Source organism: Glycine soja, chromosome 1 (genome assembly GCF_004193775.1).
Source record: "Glycine soja cultivar W05 chromosome 1, ASM419377v2, whole genome shotgun sequence".
Taxonomy (NCBI): domain Eukaryota; kingdom Viridiplantae; phylum Streptophyta; class Magnoliopsida; order Fabales; family Fabaceae; genus Glycine; species Glycine soja.
In genome coordinates this window covers 22,688,631-22,704,481 of record NC_041002.1, presented here as the reverse complement: position 1 = coordinate 22,704,481, position 15,851 = coordinate 22,688,631, and the positions used below count along the sequence as shown (strand labels likewise).

The window sequence follows — 15,851 nt, the reverse complement described above, 5'->3', positions numbered from 1 at the left end:
CCATTTTTAGCTTTCATAGTTAGACTTTGAATTTTTGTCTGAAATTTTTTGTGCTATCTTCTCATCATTTTATAGGGTTGCTCACAAAATTTCAAGTCATTTGGATATCATTTGAGGGTAGCTGTAGTTCAAACCTACACCTTTATTTACATGACAAGGCAACTAGTTGTGTGCATGCTGAATGTAGTGTATGACTAGAGGCAATCCATCTGACTTACAACCCTTTGATCCTGAGATAGATAGGACATTTCATAGATTAGTTAGGCATCATTTTATACCTTTTGATCATTCTGAGCATTCCATTACTGGTGAATCTGTGCATTCTGTTATTGGTGATTTTGAACATCCTGATCTTGAGCATTATAATTTTGAGCATTCTGATTCTGAGCATTCTGATTTTGCACATTCTGAGAACATGGCACAACCTCCACCCCGTGAGAGGACTCTAAGGGAAATGGCTGCACCTGATTTCACCTACGAAAGCTTGTGCATCCAATACCCTGATGAGGATGTCCCATATGTTCTTAAAACTGGACTGATTCATTTGCTTCCAAAGTTTCATGGCCTTGCAGGTGAAGACCCGCACAAACATTTGAAAGAATTTCACATTGTCTGCCCCACCATGAAACCCCCAGATGTCCAAGAGGATCACATATTTCTGAAGGCTTTTCCTCATTCATTAGAGGGAGTGGCAAAGGACTGGCTGTATTACCTTGCTCCAAGGTCCATCACGAGTTGGGATGACCTTAAGAGAGTATTCTTAGAAAAAATGTTCCCTGCTTCCAGGACCACAGCCATCAGGAAGGATATCTCAGGTATTAGACAACTCAGTGGAGAGAGCCTGTATGAGTACTGGGAGAGATTTAAGAAACTATGTGCCAGTTGCCCCCACCATCAGATTTCAGAACAGCTTCTTCTCCAATATTTTTATGAAGGACTCAGTAATATGGAGAGAAGTATGATAGATGCTGCCAGTGGTGGAGCCCTTGGAGACATGACTCCTGCTGAAGCCAGAAATTTAATTGAGAAGATGGCTTCCAACTCCCAGCAGTTTAGCGCCAGAAATTATGCCATAGTCATTAGAGGAGTGCATGAGGTAGCTACAAACCCATCTGCATCATCTGAAACTAAGAAGCTTGAAGGCAAACTTGATGCATTGGTTAACTTGGTAACCCAGCTGGCCTTGAATCAGAAATCTGTACCTATTGCAAGGGTTTGTGGTTTGTGCTCCTCTGCTGACCACCATACATACCTTTGCCCTTCCATGCAGCAACCTGGAGCAATTGAGCAGCCTGAAGCTTATGCTGCAAATATTTACAATAGACCTCCTCAACCTCAGCAGCAAAATCAACCACAGCAGAACAATTATGACCTTTCCAGCAACAGATACAACCCTGGATGGAGGAATCACCCTAACCTCAAATGGTCCAGCCCTCAGCAACAACAACAGCAGCCTGCTCCTTCCTTCCAAAATGTTGCTGGCCCAAGCAGACCATACATTCCTCCACCAATCCAACAACAACAACAACCCCAGAAACAGCCAACAGTTGAGGCCCCTCCACAACCTTCCCTCGAAGAACTTGTGAGGCAAATGACTATGCAGAACATGCAGTTTCAGCAAGAGACCAGAGCCTCCATTCAGAGCTTAACCAATCAGATGGGACAATTGGCTACCCAATTGAATCAACAACAGTCCCAGAATTCTGACAAGCTGCCTTCTCAAGCTGTCCAAAATCCCAAAAATGTCAGTGCCATTTCATTGAGGTCGGGAAAGCAGTGTCAAGGACCTCAACCCGTAGCACCTTCCTCATCTGCAAATGAACCTGCCAAACTTCACTCTATTCTAGAAAAAGGTGATGACAAAAATCTACCTAACAATTTCTGTGCAGGTGAATCTTCTTCCACAGGTAATTCTGATTTGCAGAAGCAGCACATTCCCCCTCTTCCATTCCCTCCAAGAGCAGTTTCCAACAAAAAAATGGAAGAGGCAGAGAAAGAGATCTTGGAAACGTTTAGAAAACTAGAGGTAAACATACCTCTGTTGGATGCAATAAAGCAAATTCCAAGATATGCCAAATTCTTGAAGGAGCTGTGCACTAATAAGTGGAAGCTTAAAGGAAGTGAACGAATTAGCATGGGCAGAAATGTCTCCGCATTGATTGGTAAATCTGTTCCTCAAATTCCTGAAAAATGCAAAGATCCAGGTACATTCAGCATACCTTGTATTATAGGGAATAGTAAGTTTGACAATGCCATGCTAGATTTAGGAGCCTCTGTTAGTGTTATGCCTCTGTCGATTTTTAATTCTCTATCTCTAGGTCCCTTGCAGTCAACTGATGTGGTAATTCATTTAGCTAATAGAAGTGTTGCCTATCCTGTTGGTTTCATAGAAGATGTCTTAGTTAGAGTTGGTGAACTGATTTTCCCTGTTGATTTTTATATCTTGAATATGGAAGATGGATTTTCTCAAGGATCAGTTCCCATCATTCTAGGCAGACCCTTTATGAAAACTGCTAGAACTAAGATAGATGTTTATGCAGGCACACTGTCCTTGGAGTTTGGTGATATAAGTGTTCATTTTAATATTCTGGATGCTATGAAATACCCATCTGAAGATCTTTCTGTATTTCGTGCTGAAATAATTGACCATGTTGTTGATGAATACATGACTGATCTTTATTCTAATCTGCATGCCTCTCACTCTTCATGCATTGAGTCTGAAATTGTACTTGATCATATGTCTGAATTTGATGCTGAGAGTGAATCTGAGAGTGATATTGATTGCATGCCTGGTGGTGGTGTTTTACCTCTTGAGATTGATTTTATAGAGTCAGATAGGACTAACCATGTTTCAAGAATTACACATACCTCTGACTTTCTTTATGAGGTAAAGGCTGAGAAACCATCTCCTTCTACCACTGTCCAGCCGACCACACCAGAATTGAAGCCTCTGCCATCAAATTTAAAATACGCTTACTTGGATGATAGCAAGAGTTTTCCAGTGATTATATCTGCCTCCCTTGCTGATGAGCAAGAGGAGAAGTTGTTGTCAGTTCTCAAGAAGCATAAGAAGGCTATAGGCTGGACCCTGGCGGACATTCCTGGTATTAGCCCATCCACATGTATGCATTGAATAAATTTAGAGGATGGAGCTAAACCAGTAAGACAGCCATAGAGAAGACTCAACCCAGTGATTCTTGATGTAGTGAAGAAGGAGATAACTAAGCTTTTGCAAGCTGGAATCATTTATCCTATCTCCGACAGCCAATGGGTGAGTCCCGTCCAGGTAGTCGCGAAAAAGACTGGCCTCACAGTGATCAGAAATGAGAAGGAGGAGATGATTCCTACTCGGGTGCAGAACAGTTGGAGAGTCTGCATTGACTATAGGAGGCTGAACCAGGTTACCAAAAAGGACCATTTTCCCCTGCCATTCATTGATCAGATGCTTGAACGCCTGGCAGGTAAATCCCACTACTGTTTCCTTGATGGTTTTTCTGGTTATATGCAAATTACTATTGCTCCTGAGGATCAGGAAAAGACCACATTCACCTGCCCCTTCGGCACTTTTGCTTATAGGAGGATGCCTTTCGGCCTGTGCAATGCCCCTGGTACCTTCCAGTGGTGCATGATTAGTATTTTCAGTGATTTTTTAGAAAATTGCATAGAGGTGTTTATGGATGATTTCACTGTATATGGATCCTCTTTTGATGGTTGTTTAAATAGTTTGGAAAAAGTTTTGAATAGATGCATTGAAACTAACCTTGTTCTAAATTTTGAAAAATGTCATTTTATGGTTGAGCAAGGTATAGTTTTAGGCCACATTATTTCCAATAAGGGTATTGAAGTAGATCCTGCAAAAATTTCTGTTATTTCACAATTGCCTTACCCCTCTTGTGTGCGAGAGGTGCGATCTTTTCTTGGTCATGCAGGATTCTACAGGCGCTTTATAAGGGATTTTAGCAAAGTAGCCCTTCCACTGTCCAACTTGTTGCAAAAGGAGGTGGAGTTTGACTTTAATGACAGATGCAAAGAGGCTTTTGATTGCCTCAAAAGAGCGTTGACTACCACCCCCATCATCCAGGCACCCGATTGGACAGCCCCTTTTGAGCTTATGTGTGATGCATCAAATTATGCATTGGGGGCTATCCTTGCTCAGAAAATTGATAAATTGCCCAGGGTGATATATTATGCTTCTAGGACTTTAGATGCTGCCCAAGCAAATTATACTACTACTGAGAAAGAGCTTCTAGCCATAGTTTTTGCTCTTGAAAAATTTCGATCTTATTTGCTTGGTACTCGCATTATTGTTTATACTGACCATGCAGCTCTAAAGTACTTGTTGAAGAAGGCTGATTCTAAGCCTAGGTTGATCCGATGGATGCTCTGGCTCCAAGAGTTTGACTTGGAGATCCATGATAGGAGCGGAGCACAAAATCTAGTTGTTGATCATTTGAGTCGGATCGAACGTGTCTCTGATGCAGATTCACCTATTCGGGATGATTTCCCGGATGATCATTTGTATATATTGTATAGTATTTCTGACTCTCTTTCTACTCCCTGGTTTGCTAACATTGTCAACTATTTAGTTGCCTCTGTTTTTCCTCCCTTAGCATCTAAGGCCCAAAAAGATAAGATTAAAAGTGATGCTAAGCATTTTATTTGGGATGACCCCTACTTGTGGAAATTGTGCAGTGATCAGGTCATTAGACGGTGCATTCCAGATCATGAGACTGACTCAGTCCTGCAGTTCTGTCATTCTTCCGCACCGGGAGGTCATCTGGGTGTTCAAAGGACAGCTCGCAAAGTGTTTGATTGTGGTTTTTATTGGCCCACCATCTTTAAAGATGCGTGGAAGATCTGCAGCACTTGTGAGCAGTGTCAGAGAGCAGGAAATACACTTACATGGCGACAACAAATGCCTTACCAACCTATGCTATTCTGTGAGGTGTTTGATGTCTGGGGTATAGATTTCATGGGTCCTTTTCCTGTCTCTTTTGGTTATGTTTATATTCTCCTTGCAGTTGATTATGTTTCAAAATGGGTGGAAGCCAAGCCCACTAGAACTAATGATGCTAAAGTTGTCGCAGACTTTGTCAGGTCTAATTTGTTTTGCAGGTTTGGAGTACCTAAAGCAATTGTTAGTGATCAAGGAACCCATTTTTGCAACAGGACAATGCATGCCCTGCTTAAAAAGTACGGGGTGGTACACAGGGTATCCACACCATACCACCCCCAGACTAATGGACAGGCAGAAATTTCTAACAGGGAAATCAAGAGAATTCTAGAGAAGATTGTGCAGCCAAGCAGGAAAGATTGGAGTACCAGGCTTGATGATGCTCTCTGGGCACATCGAACTGCCTACAAAGCACCCATAGGAATGTCTCCTTATCGGGTTGTCTTTGGAAAGGCATGTCATCTTCCAGTGGAAATTGAGCACAAAGCATACTGGGCAGTGAAGACTTGCAACTTCTCTATGGATCAAGCTGGCAAGGAAAGGAAGTTGCAACTGAGTGAGTTAGATGAAATCCGCCTAGAAGTCTACGAGAATGCCAAGTTCTACAAAGAAAAGACCAAGAAGTTCCATGATAGCATGATAGTTAAAAAAGACTTCGTGGTTGGGCAAAAAGTGTTATTGTATAATTCTAGGCTTGGACTCATGAGTGGTAAGTTGAGGTCTAAGTGGATTGGTCCTTTTGTTGTTACTAATGTTTTTCCTTATGGTACAGTTGAGATCAAAAGCGACTCCACAAACAAGAGCTTCAAGGTCAACGGACATCGACTTAAGCCATTCCTCACGAACCCTTCTTTAGTGGACGTAGTGGTGGAAGAGACTTCCTTACTCCACCCTACTCTTCCTCCACCATGACTTAGGGAGTTTTTCTTTTCCTATCTCCTTCTTTGCTTTTATTACACTTGTCCGATTCTCATTGATGATTTAATTGTTTTTAATCTTTTAATTGTGCTACATTGAGGACAATGTGTTGTTTAAGTATGGGGGGGGGGGGGAGTGTTCTTTGGTTTTGCTAGTTTTGTTGGTTTTGTTAATTTGTTAGTTGTGTTAATTTGTTAATGTTGTTAGTTTCGTCGGATTTTCAGTTTAATATTTTGGGTCAATTTCATGTGCACGTATGACTTTGCATGTTTTTCTTTGAATTATAGGATATGTTCAAGAAATGGGTAATTGTTTTGAAAATAAAAGTTCTTGACATTTTGTGACTTGAAATCCTTGATTCTTCTCTACATGTCATGATAGTTTTGAAAGCTCAATTTGAAAGTGATGATTTTACCTTTGTGAGAATTTGAGCCATCCATCATTATAATCATTTGGTGTGTTTTGCCCCATTGATTGCTTGCACAATAGCCTTGGCTTGATTCTTGTTGATGCGTCCTAATTCACATGCATATTTGGAAATGATTAAGGCAATTTTGTTCTTATAAGCTTCTAGCCAAATGGACTTACCTTGAATTAATTCCTTTGATAGCCCTTTTGAGCCTTGTTTCCCTTTCCTTGTTTTGAAGCTCACTACAAGCCTTAAGTGAAAAACCATGATATTACCATATCCTTAAGGAATTTTGGAGCTTTGAAATTGTTTTGGGAATAAGTGTGGGGGGTTTTTGTTTAATTGGACAACTTGTTTTGTTGGCTATGCTTCATGATGTATTTTGGGCCATACTTGATGTACATTGTATATTGGTTAAATGTTGGACATGCTGAATGAAATGTTGTTTCTCAAAGGCTAAAGAGTAAAAAAAAAAATTCGAAAAAAGAAAAAGAAAAGCAATAAAGTTGAGTGAATAAGATCTTAAATGGCACAAGAATGATGAAACTCTTGGTTCTACTCTTCATGTTTAATTTTTATCTTTACTTTTTTTTTATTTTCTTATTTTTTTTCTTAATATGCACTTATTCCCCTTTGCTCCTCTATTCCTTTGGGGTTTAGCCACTTATTCCATATTTCTCCATACCTTGTCCTTGGCCCCATTACAACCTTAAAAGACCTTTTGATCCTCATGTGCTTGTGTTTATGGGTTGATTGTCAATTTTAGAATCTTGCCAAGTTTATGTGGTGTTTGCTTTCATGGGTGCTTTGAGGGTAAATAGTAGCCTAGACACTTGAGAGATAGAGTGTATATCTTGTGAGGCTTTATCACTTTTCATTCTTGAGCTGATTAACTATTTTGCCATGATTGGGTTGCTTGGATGATTTTCATGAATGTCTTGACTTTTTGGATCTCCTTATGTTAGATGTTACCCATTCCTTTCATTCCTTGATGTTCATTGAGAAATATGTGAATGTTTTTTGTCTCCCTTTCATATCTTTGGATTTTGTTCTTTGTTTCATTTTGCCCAGGAGTGCAAAAGGCTAAGTATGGGGGGTTTTGATGTGCCATCATTTTCTTCTATTTTCTAAACCCTTTTTGCACCATTTTAATTATTGATTGGTCTTAATTGTCAATTAATTAGGCAGTTTTATTATTTGGGCTCATTTAGCTAATTTGATGTTTTTAATTTAATTTCAGGAATTAATGAAACATTGGGCTTAATCCGGATTTTGGTTGTGGACTTGAAGAGGGCAAATAAAGCAGCGCTTACCTTAGTTAATTTCTAATTAGGAAATTTCGCAATTTTATTTTATGTTGTTCAGTGTTTATTTCGTTTTGGGCCAGAGTATTGTAATAGGGCCCAGTGACTTTGAGTGACTCTTTTTAAATAGATGCCTTGGGATTCGTGCAGGGCATTCTATTCTGCTAGGCTATTTTCATTATTCAGAGCTTTGGTTTTAGGTTTTCACGTTTTTCTATTCCCTTGTTACAGTTTTCGTTCTTAATGCAAATTTCCATTTTCTGCTTCTAATTACGAGTTCATTCTTGCTTCTTCTTCTACTTTCATTTACGTTTCTGTTCATTTATGTTTCTGTTCATTTACGTTCTTGTTCATTTACGTTTCTGCTTCATGTTTCATTTGCGTTTTCTGTTTGAATCCATGGAAGGCTAGATTTTCTGGTGTTGTTTCCTTTTGAGGACGAAGCCCAACTCTCTTTGAGGTTTCGTTTGTAATGTGGTTTCCTGGCAATTTTCCCTTCACCAGTTATCCCAATTTCGTGAATATTAATCAGTGCACGCTTCGTGTTCGATTAATTGCCTCTGAGCCTAACTTGCGTTCATGCTTAATGGACGAAGGGTTAACTGGTGTATGTGGTGCCTAATCACGTATTGAAAACCCTAAGTTGATTTTCGCTTAGTAAATTGAAATAGGGTTGGATTAAGTGGTTGACTGTTAGGGACGAATTCTCCATAACCCAGGATAAGAGAGTGGCTTCTGAATCAGAGGAAACAACCCGTTTTTAATATTAGTAGTTTCGTATTCCATTTTATTTGTTCTGCTCTTTAATTACCAAACAACCAAACCCCCCCCCCCCCCCATCGTTACTGTTACTGCAAGTATATTATGAACATTTGGCTTGTCACTGCTCGTTGGGAAACGACCTAGGATCACTTCCTAGTTACTGCATTTTTATGTTTATTTGATTCGGGTACGGCCTCGATCAGTAACTTTGGGTTTGCCTTTTCATCTTCAAACATGTCAACCAAAACAGCTTCCGCCTTGAGTGAAAGGATGCTTTGTTTATCATTGGGGTTGAAGCAGAGATAGAGAGCATCGTGATGAATTGAGATCTCAGAAGTGGCGATGTCAAAAAAAGGTGTTGCTAGTGGTGGGTTTTAACATAGACAAGAAAAAGTATGTCTGGTAGCGGAAATTTGCAAGTATGCAACACATAACTTCAATTCAACCTCCATTTGGGAAGAAAAATGGAGTATCGTGAAGTTGGCTAGGGGCAATGCAATACTAATAGCGGGGCCAATGGAGTTTGTTGTTGACTTGTAAAGACTTGTGGAGATGTAGCTGGTGAGGAGATGGAGACTTTGGGAAGGTAAGAGAAATTCAAGTTTGGTGAGGAGATGGAAACATTAGAGCATCTCCAATACAAGATCAAACTTTGTGATCTTAGCTAACTTTTTGGTAAACCCAACACTGTCACATCACTCTGAAGATCACTCCAATTTTTTCCTCCAATAGAAGATCAAGCCTCACGATCTTAAACCACTTTTTGTAGGTCTCACAATGGACTCACTTTTAGTAATCTCCAATGGTCCATTTTTTTCATCTGTCAACTCCCCCTCCCCTCTTCTCTGCCACACTCCCCACCCTCCCTCTGTTGTACGTCCCTACCCCCACCCTCTCCTCCTCCATCGGGCCCCCTCTTCTCCCTCCCCCCTTCTCTATTGCACCCCCACCCTACCCTCACCCTTAGATTTGTAATTTTTTGTTTTAATTTTTAGTTATTTTTTCATTTTTGAATCTATTGTTCTTTGTGCTCTTCTTTTCCTTCCCTCTTTGTTTGCTTTCTTTTGTTGATTCCCTCTTTGGTTGTGGAGAAAAACATTAAAATATTAGTTTTTTAGGTCTACGTGCAGATCTTGCTTGTTCTTGTAGAAGAATAGATGTCCACGGTGGAGATCAATCTTCTTGCTCCAACAACAAATCTTAACAAGATCAAATCTTGCATGAAAAAACAAAGTGTAAGAATACGTATTGGAAATGCTCTTGGGAAGGTAAGAGAGATTCAAGTGCAAAATGCATGTGACTACTTTTTCAAATTTCAAAATGCTCATCATGGTCACTTCAAGCTACAAAGACTACATATACATCTCACTCCATCTTGTAAGACACCCATAATAATCATCAGTATTTTATGTTTGTGTTGATCGGATGCATGTTTAATTTTATTTTTTTTGGCTTTAGTGCTTGTTATTAAATAGCAACGTTAACTAATGAGTAACACTAACGTTAGAATTAAATGTCTCATCAAGTAGTTTACCAATATCAACTATTTTGAATAAATAAAAATTTAAAAATATAGTTTATTAAAAAAATTACATTTGATTGTCTTGTCATGATTATGCTACTAATGGATAATAAAAAAATTGATATGAGGATGGTAACAAAAAAATATTAAATTTTTAAAAGACTAAAATCAAACAAATTTTTAAAGGGTTAAAATAAAAAATAATAGCAAATTTAAACCGTTGAATCTTGTAATTTTTTTTTTACTTATGTCTATTATAATATTAATGATATAGGTTTCAAAATAAAAAAAATGAATTAATGATAATAATGCTAGTTTTGTAAAATAACTATTTTGTCTCATTTATTTATTAATTTTTTTATTTATGTAAACAATTTAAGATGATAATTATAATAGGACAAAGTAGAAATTTTTAACAATTAATAAAAAAACTTTATTGAACTTTTTAAGAATTGGCGGAGTTAATCGAACTTTTATATAGATTTTAAATGATAAATGTTAATAAGTATTCTTAGGATATTGTTTAAAGAACTAAAATGAGAATTTTTTTTGTTAAAATATATAAAATTGCATTACTCAACTTTTTTATACTCTCCTATAATTTTTATGATAAATACTTATTTTTTTTTTGTTTGTTACTTAATCAATACCAATACTCTAAGAAAATTAATTAGTTGGTCATATTTCAAATTTTAAATAAATAGTTAAGAAATGAACTATACAATCGAATCTTTTAATAACTGAAATTCGTGGTTTTGCTTCGATTATGATACCATACTGGCGCGTGACAAGAACTACATTCCTCTCTGTCTATATAACACGTATTATCAATATTCATTCCCTACCCTTCAAACCGAAAGTATGATACACTCTCTCCATTGACGCGTGGGTCCAACATTCTCCTCTCTCTCCAACACTTTATTTTGAAAACAAACATCGCTTTACATTATTAAACCGCGAATCAGCAAAAGCAGTCACTGTGTTCACACTTTTTCAACTGCACTTCCTCTCCGTCTCTAAGCTACTCAAGCAAACAAACCCATTCCGCATAGACAGTGAAGAAGGCTTTCTCTAGCAGCTAGAGATGGCAGACGGAAGAGGGTCCACTCTCGTGCATCTCTTGGTCGTGGTTCTGTGCTTGGTCGCATTTGGGTTTGCCGTTGCCGCCGAGAGAAGAAGAAGCGTCGTAAGTCACTTTTCTCTCTCTCTCTCTCTCTGTTAAACCCTTTAGTTTAAGTTACTTTACTAAGGTTTGTTTGCTTTAGTTCACTTTTATTTGTGTTCCTCGGCACACGTTGTTGTTTTTGTGCTAAGAAAATTGCATCGTGGCCTGACAATTTGACATAGATCTATGTTCAATTTTGTGTCTGAGTTTTGTGTTTTGCTTTTGGTGTGAATGTGTATTTGCTGAACCAAAGGCGTGTTGCGAAGAAATAAAATACTAGGCTTACAAACAAGTCGTTGGTTCCAATGATAATGGGCTCAGTCGTTTTAAGCAAGGTCTTGGGTTCAGATATTGTGGTTGGAAAAAACGTGGTTGGATGGGGAGAACGAACTGGCCAACCAGGTTTCCGAAGGAGACTAGTCATTGTCTAAGTCCGATAATAATAATACCAATAACATAATAATAATAATAAAGAATACTAGGCTTAATCTTTGTATAAACCCCTTCATGAAGACTTAAAAATAAAATAAGAAACTAAAACAAATTAAGTTTCTCGCAAAAACAAAATTAATTTACTCCTTATTTTTTTATAAGATTTTATAAAAAAAGTTTATTCAAATTGGGGCTCTATTGAGGTTTTTTTTTTGTTCCTGCCTGTTGTTTATTGAAGTGTTTCTTATGAGACGGAAGAGTCTAAAACACCCTGAAGATTGTGAACCTTAAGATTTCATACGAACAGTTGCCTTTCAGTTATTGAATCTTCTGGAACTTGTATTCCAACATTGATTAATTCACATTACTTTGCAATTGCATTTTAAATTTCAGTCACTCTTCTTAATTCCCGGCTTAAAATTCTGTTACTGGTTAACAATGAACATTTGATTGTGAAATTTCTTTTACACGTTGGTTCTCTTTATTTGTATGACATTAAAATTAAAATTCAAATAAAGAGAAGAAAGTTGTTTTCTACATCCTATACTCCTTTGCTCCCATGTTTTTTAAATTCTATTCCTCTTTTTGTTTTCACGAGAGGGTGGAAATAATGGTTTTTTTTTTTTTTTTGTGGTACTGAAATAAAACATCGATAAATGCTACACAGAAAACAGAACGAGATTTATGTGTATCTCTAATGGAGGATTAGATGTATTATGATGTGAGAATCTGGATATTTTTTCCTCGGCAACTAATCATACTCAAACTCTTTAGAGGAATTAGCTTCTTGTACCAACAGCCACTAGACATACTTTATTGTCAGTATTATATTATATTTATTTAAATATATTGCTGATAAGCTTTTTCTTTTCCCAACTACACCCACAACACCATGTAAAGGGTTCATGTGCATATGCCCTGCCTCTTGGGAGGTGCGGCAATGTCTGCACAAATGTGCCGGGAGTGATATAATTTATCGTTTAAACAGTTTTTCTCTTGTCATTTTTGTTTGTTCCCAAGAGTTTCTTATATGGGCAAGCTTCATTTGTGTGATTGTGAGCTTGTGCCTGAGTTTGAGAGTTGAATTATGTAATTGATTCAATAATTTCTCATCGTGCATCCTTTCAAGCTTGGTAGCCTCTTCTCTATGACTTGCACTTGAACATGTTATTTTCACTGGTAGTCTTATCTTTTTAGTCATCCAAGAGTTTGGTTTGCCAATGTTGGTAATTCTTCCTGGTATTTGCTGCAAGTGATCTGTTTGTTTAATTTCGGTAAGGACCTCTTGACAATCACCATAATCAGTGCATCTGATCCTGGGAAAAACTCAGTTTTATACTTGCCCCTGCCCTTCAAGCTTTGTTAGCATTTTTTTTCCCACTCCTCCTTCCATGTGTACAGGAAGGCCAATCTATGTCTGTTAAAAGCACTTGCAGATCTGTTGTTAATAACTGGTTATAAAAGAACACCTTCAAGCACTGGAGCCACATAGAAAGATCATATTGATGTAGCACAGGACCAACTGCATGTCCCTTATAACACAATAACCTGACTTATGATACTTCTACATTTTTGGTTGACTTCCCAAGAGCTTGTATGTATCTTCATCACTTTTGGTAAATGGTACAACATATATATCTTATGTTGTATCTCCGTTTTTCTCTCTATGTATGTTTTGTAACCATATGTTACATTTTTATTTTGGTTGTCATAACTAACATTGATGGGGGATGGGGTGATTGAATGTGACTTTAGCTTGTTGTGTTAAATGCCGAAAAAGTGAAGTGTTCACAGAAGACATTCTGTAAGGGAGTTTCTTTCATCTTTTTGGTGGCTCCATTCTCCGTAGATCACCACTTTCTACCCTTTACCCGGTTTGTTATAAATTGGTGTGGGTTCTGAATAACTGTAAATGTCAAAGGGAAATAATATGTTTTTAATATTCTTGTTAATTTGCATTGACTTGGCCCCTTTTTCTTTGCTCTTGCCTGACAGGGAACCATGCAAAAAATAGAAGGAACAAATGAAACATTTTGTAGCTACAGTTCTGATGTTGCGACTGGTTATGGAGTGGGTGCTTTCCTGTTTCTTCTTTCAGGTGAATCACTGCTAATGGGAGTGACAAAGTGCATGTGCTTTGGGAGGCCCTTAACACCTGGGGGAAATCGAGCATGGTCCATTATATACTTTCTTTCTTCCTGGTAAGAATTCTAAATTCTTACACCGGAATTTCTATTGAATCTTAGCAACTGATATTGAAGAAGGTAAATATTGAGGTAGGAGTGGGAATGATATATGCTTCAAATGTCTGCTTTTGTTACTCTAGTGAAAATAATCATTGGAGATTTCATTATTTTTCTCATCTCTATGGTTTCATTGTTAGATTTATAAGCTACATAACCCCTCACCCAAAGCCTATATACATTTGGTCAGAGGTAACAAAAATATTATGTTACTCTACAGTATGTGGTTTTTGTCTTTTTCATGTTAAGCTACATGGTCCCTAGTCCTAACAACGTACAAAATATTACTCATTAAATAAACACCACATGATTGTTGTGGATCTGTAAAGATCATTCATGCCACACCGTTCACACCCGTGAATCATTGAATTTCATTTGTACATTTTTCTATGCATTCCCAGGGTCACTTTTCTGGTAGCAGAATCATGCTTGATAGCAGGTGCAACCAAGAATGCCTATCACACCAAATACCGTGGAATGATTTATGCTCAGAACTTCTCATGTGAAGCCTTGCGGAAAGGTGTCTTCGTTGCTGGAGCAGTTTTCGTTGTTGTAACCATGATTCTTAACGTATACTATTACATGTACTTCACAAAGGCAACGACCACACCAGTTTCTCATAAGGCTAATCGGGTGAGCTCCACAGTTGGAATGGCTGGATATGCATGATGGACCATGGCTGAAAGGGTAACACATTGAGTCTTAATTTCAGTGGATGTCTCTATGATTATCACTAGCAAAACGGTGATTTTCAGTTTGGTTTTTCTTAGGTGTTTATAATGTTTTTGTGGATGTTACTGGTTAGAAGCAATTTATAGCTATATCTATAAATATCATAGTTTAGGAAAAGAGGGTCTCATCATGTTATTGGGTTTCAGATAAACTTGATGTTGAAAGTGTGTAAAATGTTTGAGCCTATGTTTCCCTCTAATTAGAATTGGGATTTTTTATGATGTTGCTATACATAAGATCAATTGAGTTGGAGGCTACATTTACATTAGTTCCTTTTTTTCTATTTATAAGATCTAGTTCCTTAATTCATCAACATTAAGAAAGAAAATAAAAAAAATGGTTAACGTAGTTGATAACAATAAAATTGTCTCGAATTTATGATTTTTTGTCAAAATTATTGTTGTTATTAATACTCTTCTCTCTTTTGTAATTGTTTGTTATTACATTTTCTTTTAATGAAGAGGAAATGTATTGGATTAAAGATTATAAATTTTTTTAAAAGACTTATATATATATATATATATATATATATATTATATATATATATATATATATATATATATAATAGTATTGTGTTATTCAATCAACACTTTTAAATGATAAAAATAAGTCTTATAGTATTCATTTATGATATCATATTTTTAAGCAATTCAATAAAATTCAATGATAGTTATTTAAGATTTTTTATAACTTAAAAAAAGTCTTTTGGTATTAAAATATATAAAAAAAATTGATGGTTTTTTTAGGATGAATTTCGTGAGACTTTTTAATAGGATGTATAAATATTGCAATATCAAATAATTTCATCCAAAATTTTGGGATTTTCATACTCTTTTTTTGTTGGTTGTCAGTTTTTTTTTGCTATTGGTTGAAGACAATATAGATATTCATGTGTAATATTTCATAACTTTGCAAAAAATTATATTACGAAGAATTTCTAATACTAGACAACGAATAGTGTTCAATCCTATGCCTCCAGGCTAGCAATAGTGTTCAATCCTATGCATCTAGGCTAGCACAATATAACACGAAACTAGGGTAAATTAGCTATTTAAAGAACAAAAAAATTTTGGAATAACACATGTTGAAGATATGATTTGATCACTTTAATTAGGGAATTATCATTAGCTGATAATTAGGGATTATTGTCATTAATAGTCTTGATTATGTTTTCCTAAATTGTATTGTTATACAATTATAAATAAGAGTATACATGTGTGATGCAATACACAATTATAGTATAACTTTTCTATATGGTATCACTAGATTTCTAGGTTTTGATCCCTTCCTCTTTCTTTTTCTTTTTTTCCCCTTTCGCATGTAACCCCCTTTTGTCATGTGAACAGTAACCATGAACATTGTTGCACTGCCATTGCCTTGTCATTTCGCTGGAGTGAACCATCAATCAAA

At 36.8% G+C, this 15,851-nt stretch overlaps 1 protein-coding gene and 1 non-coding gene across 2 annotated transcripts; one reads left to right on the top strand and one right to left on the bottom strand.

Moving 5' to 3' along the window:
• Window positions 1-793: 793 nt before the first annotated feature.
• LOC114368414 lies at window positions 794-900 on the bottom strand. The gene has a single exon (XR_003657337.1). It is a non-coding gene; the product is annotated as a small nucleolar RNA R71 (small nucleolar RNA).
• A 9,919-nt stretch (window positions 901-10,819) lies between these two features.
• LOC114413287 lies at window positions 10,820-14,709 on the top strand. The gene is made up of 3 exons (XM_028377600.1): window positions 10,820-11,055; window positions 13,462-13,667; window positions 14,111-14,709. Exons 1-3 carry the CDS (start codon window positions 10,954-10,956, stop codon window positions 14,376-14,378), a joined length of 576 nt encoding a protein of 191 aa, XP_028233401.1. The 5' UTR covers window positions 10,820-10,953; the 3' UTR covers window positions 14,379-14,709.
• The last annotated feature ends 1,142 nt before the right edge of the window (window positions 14,710-15,851 follow it).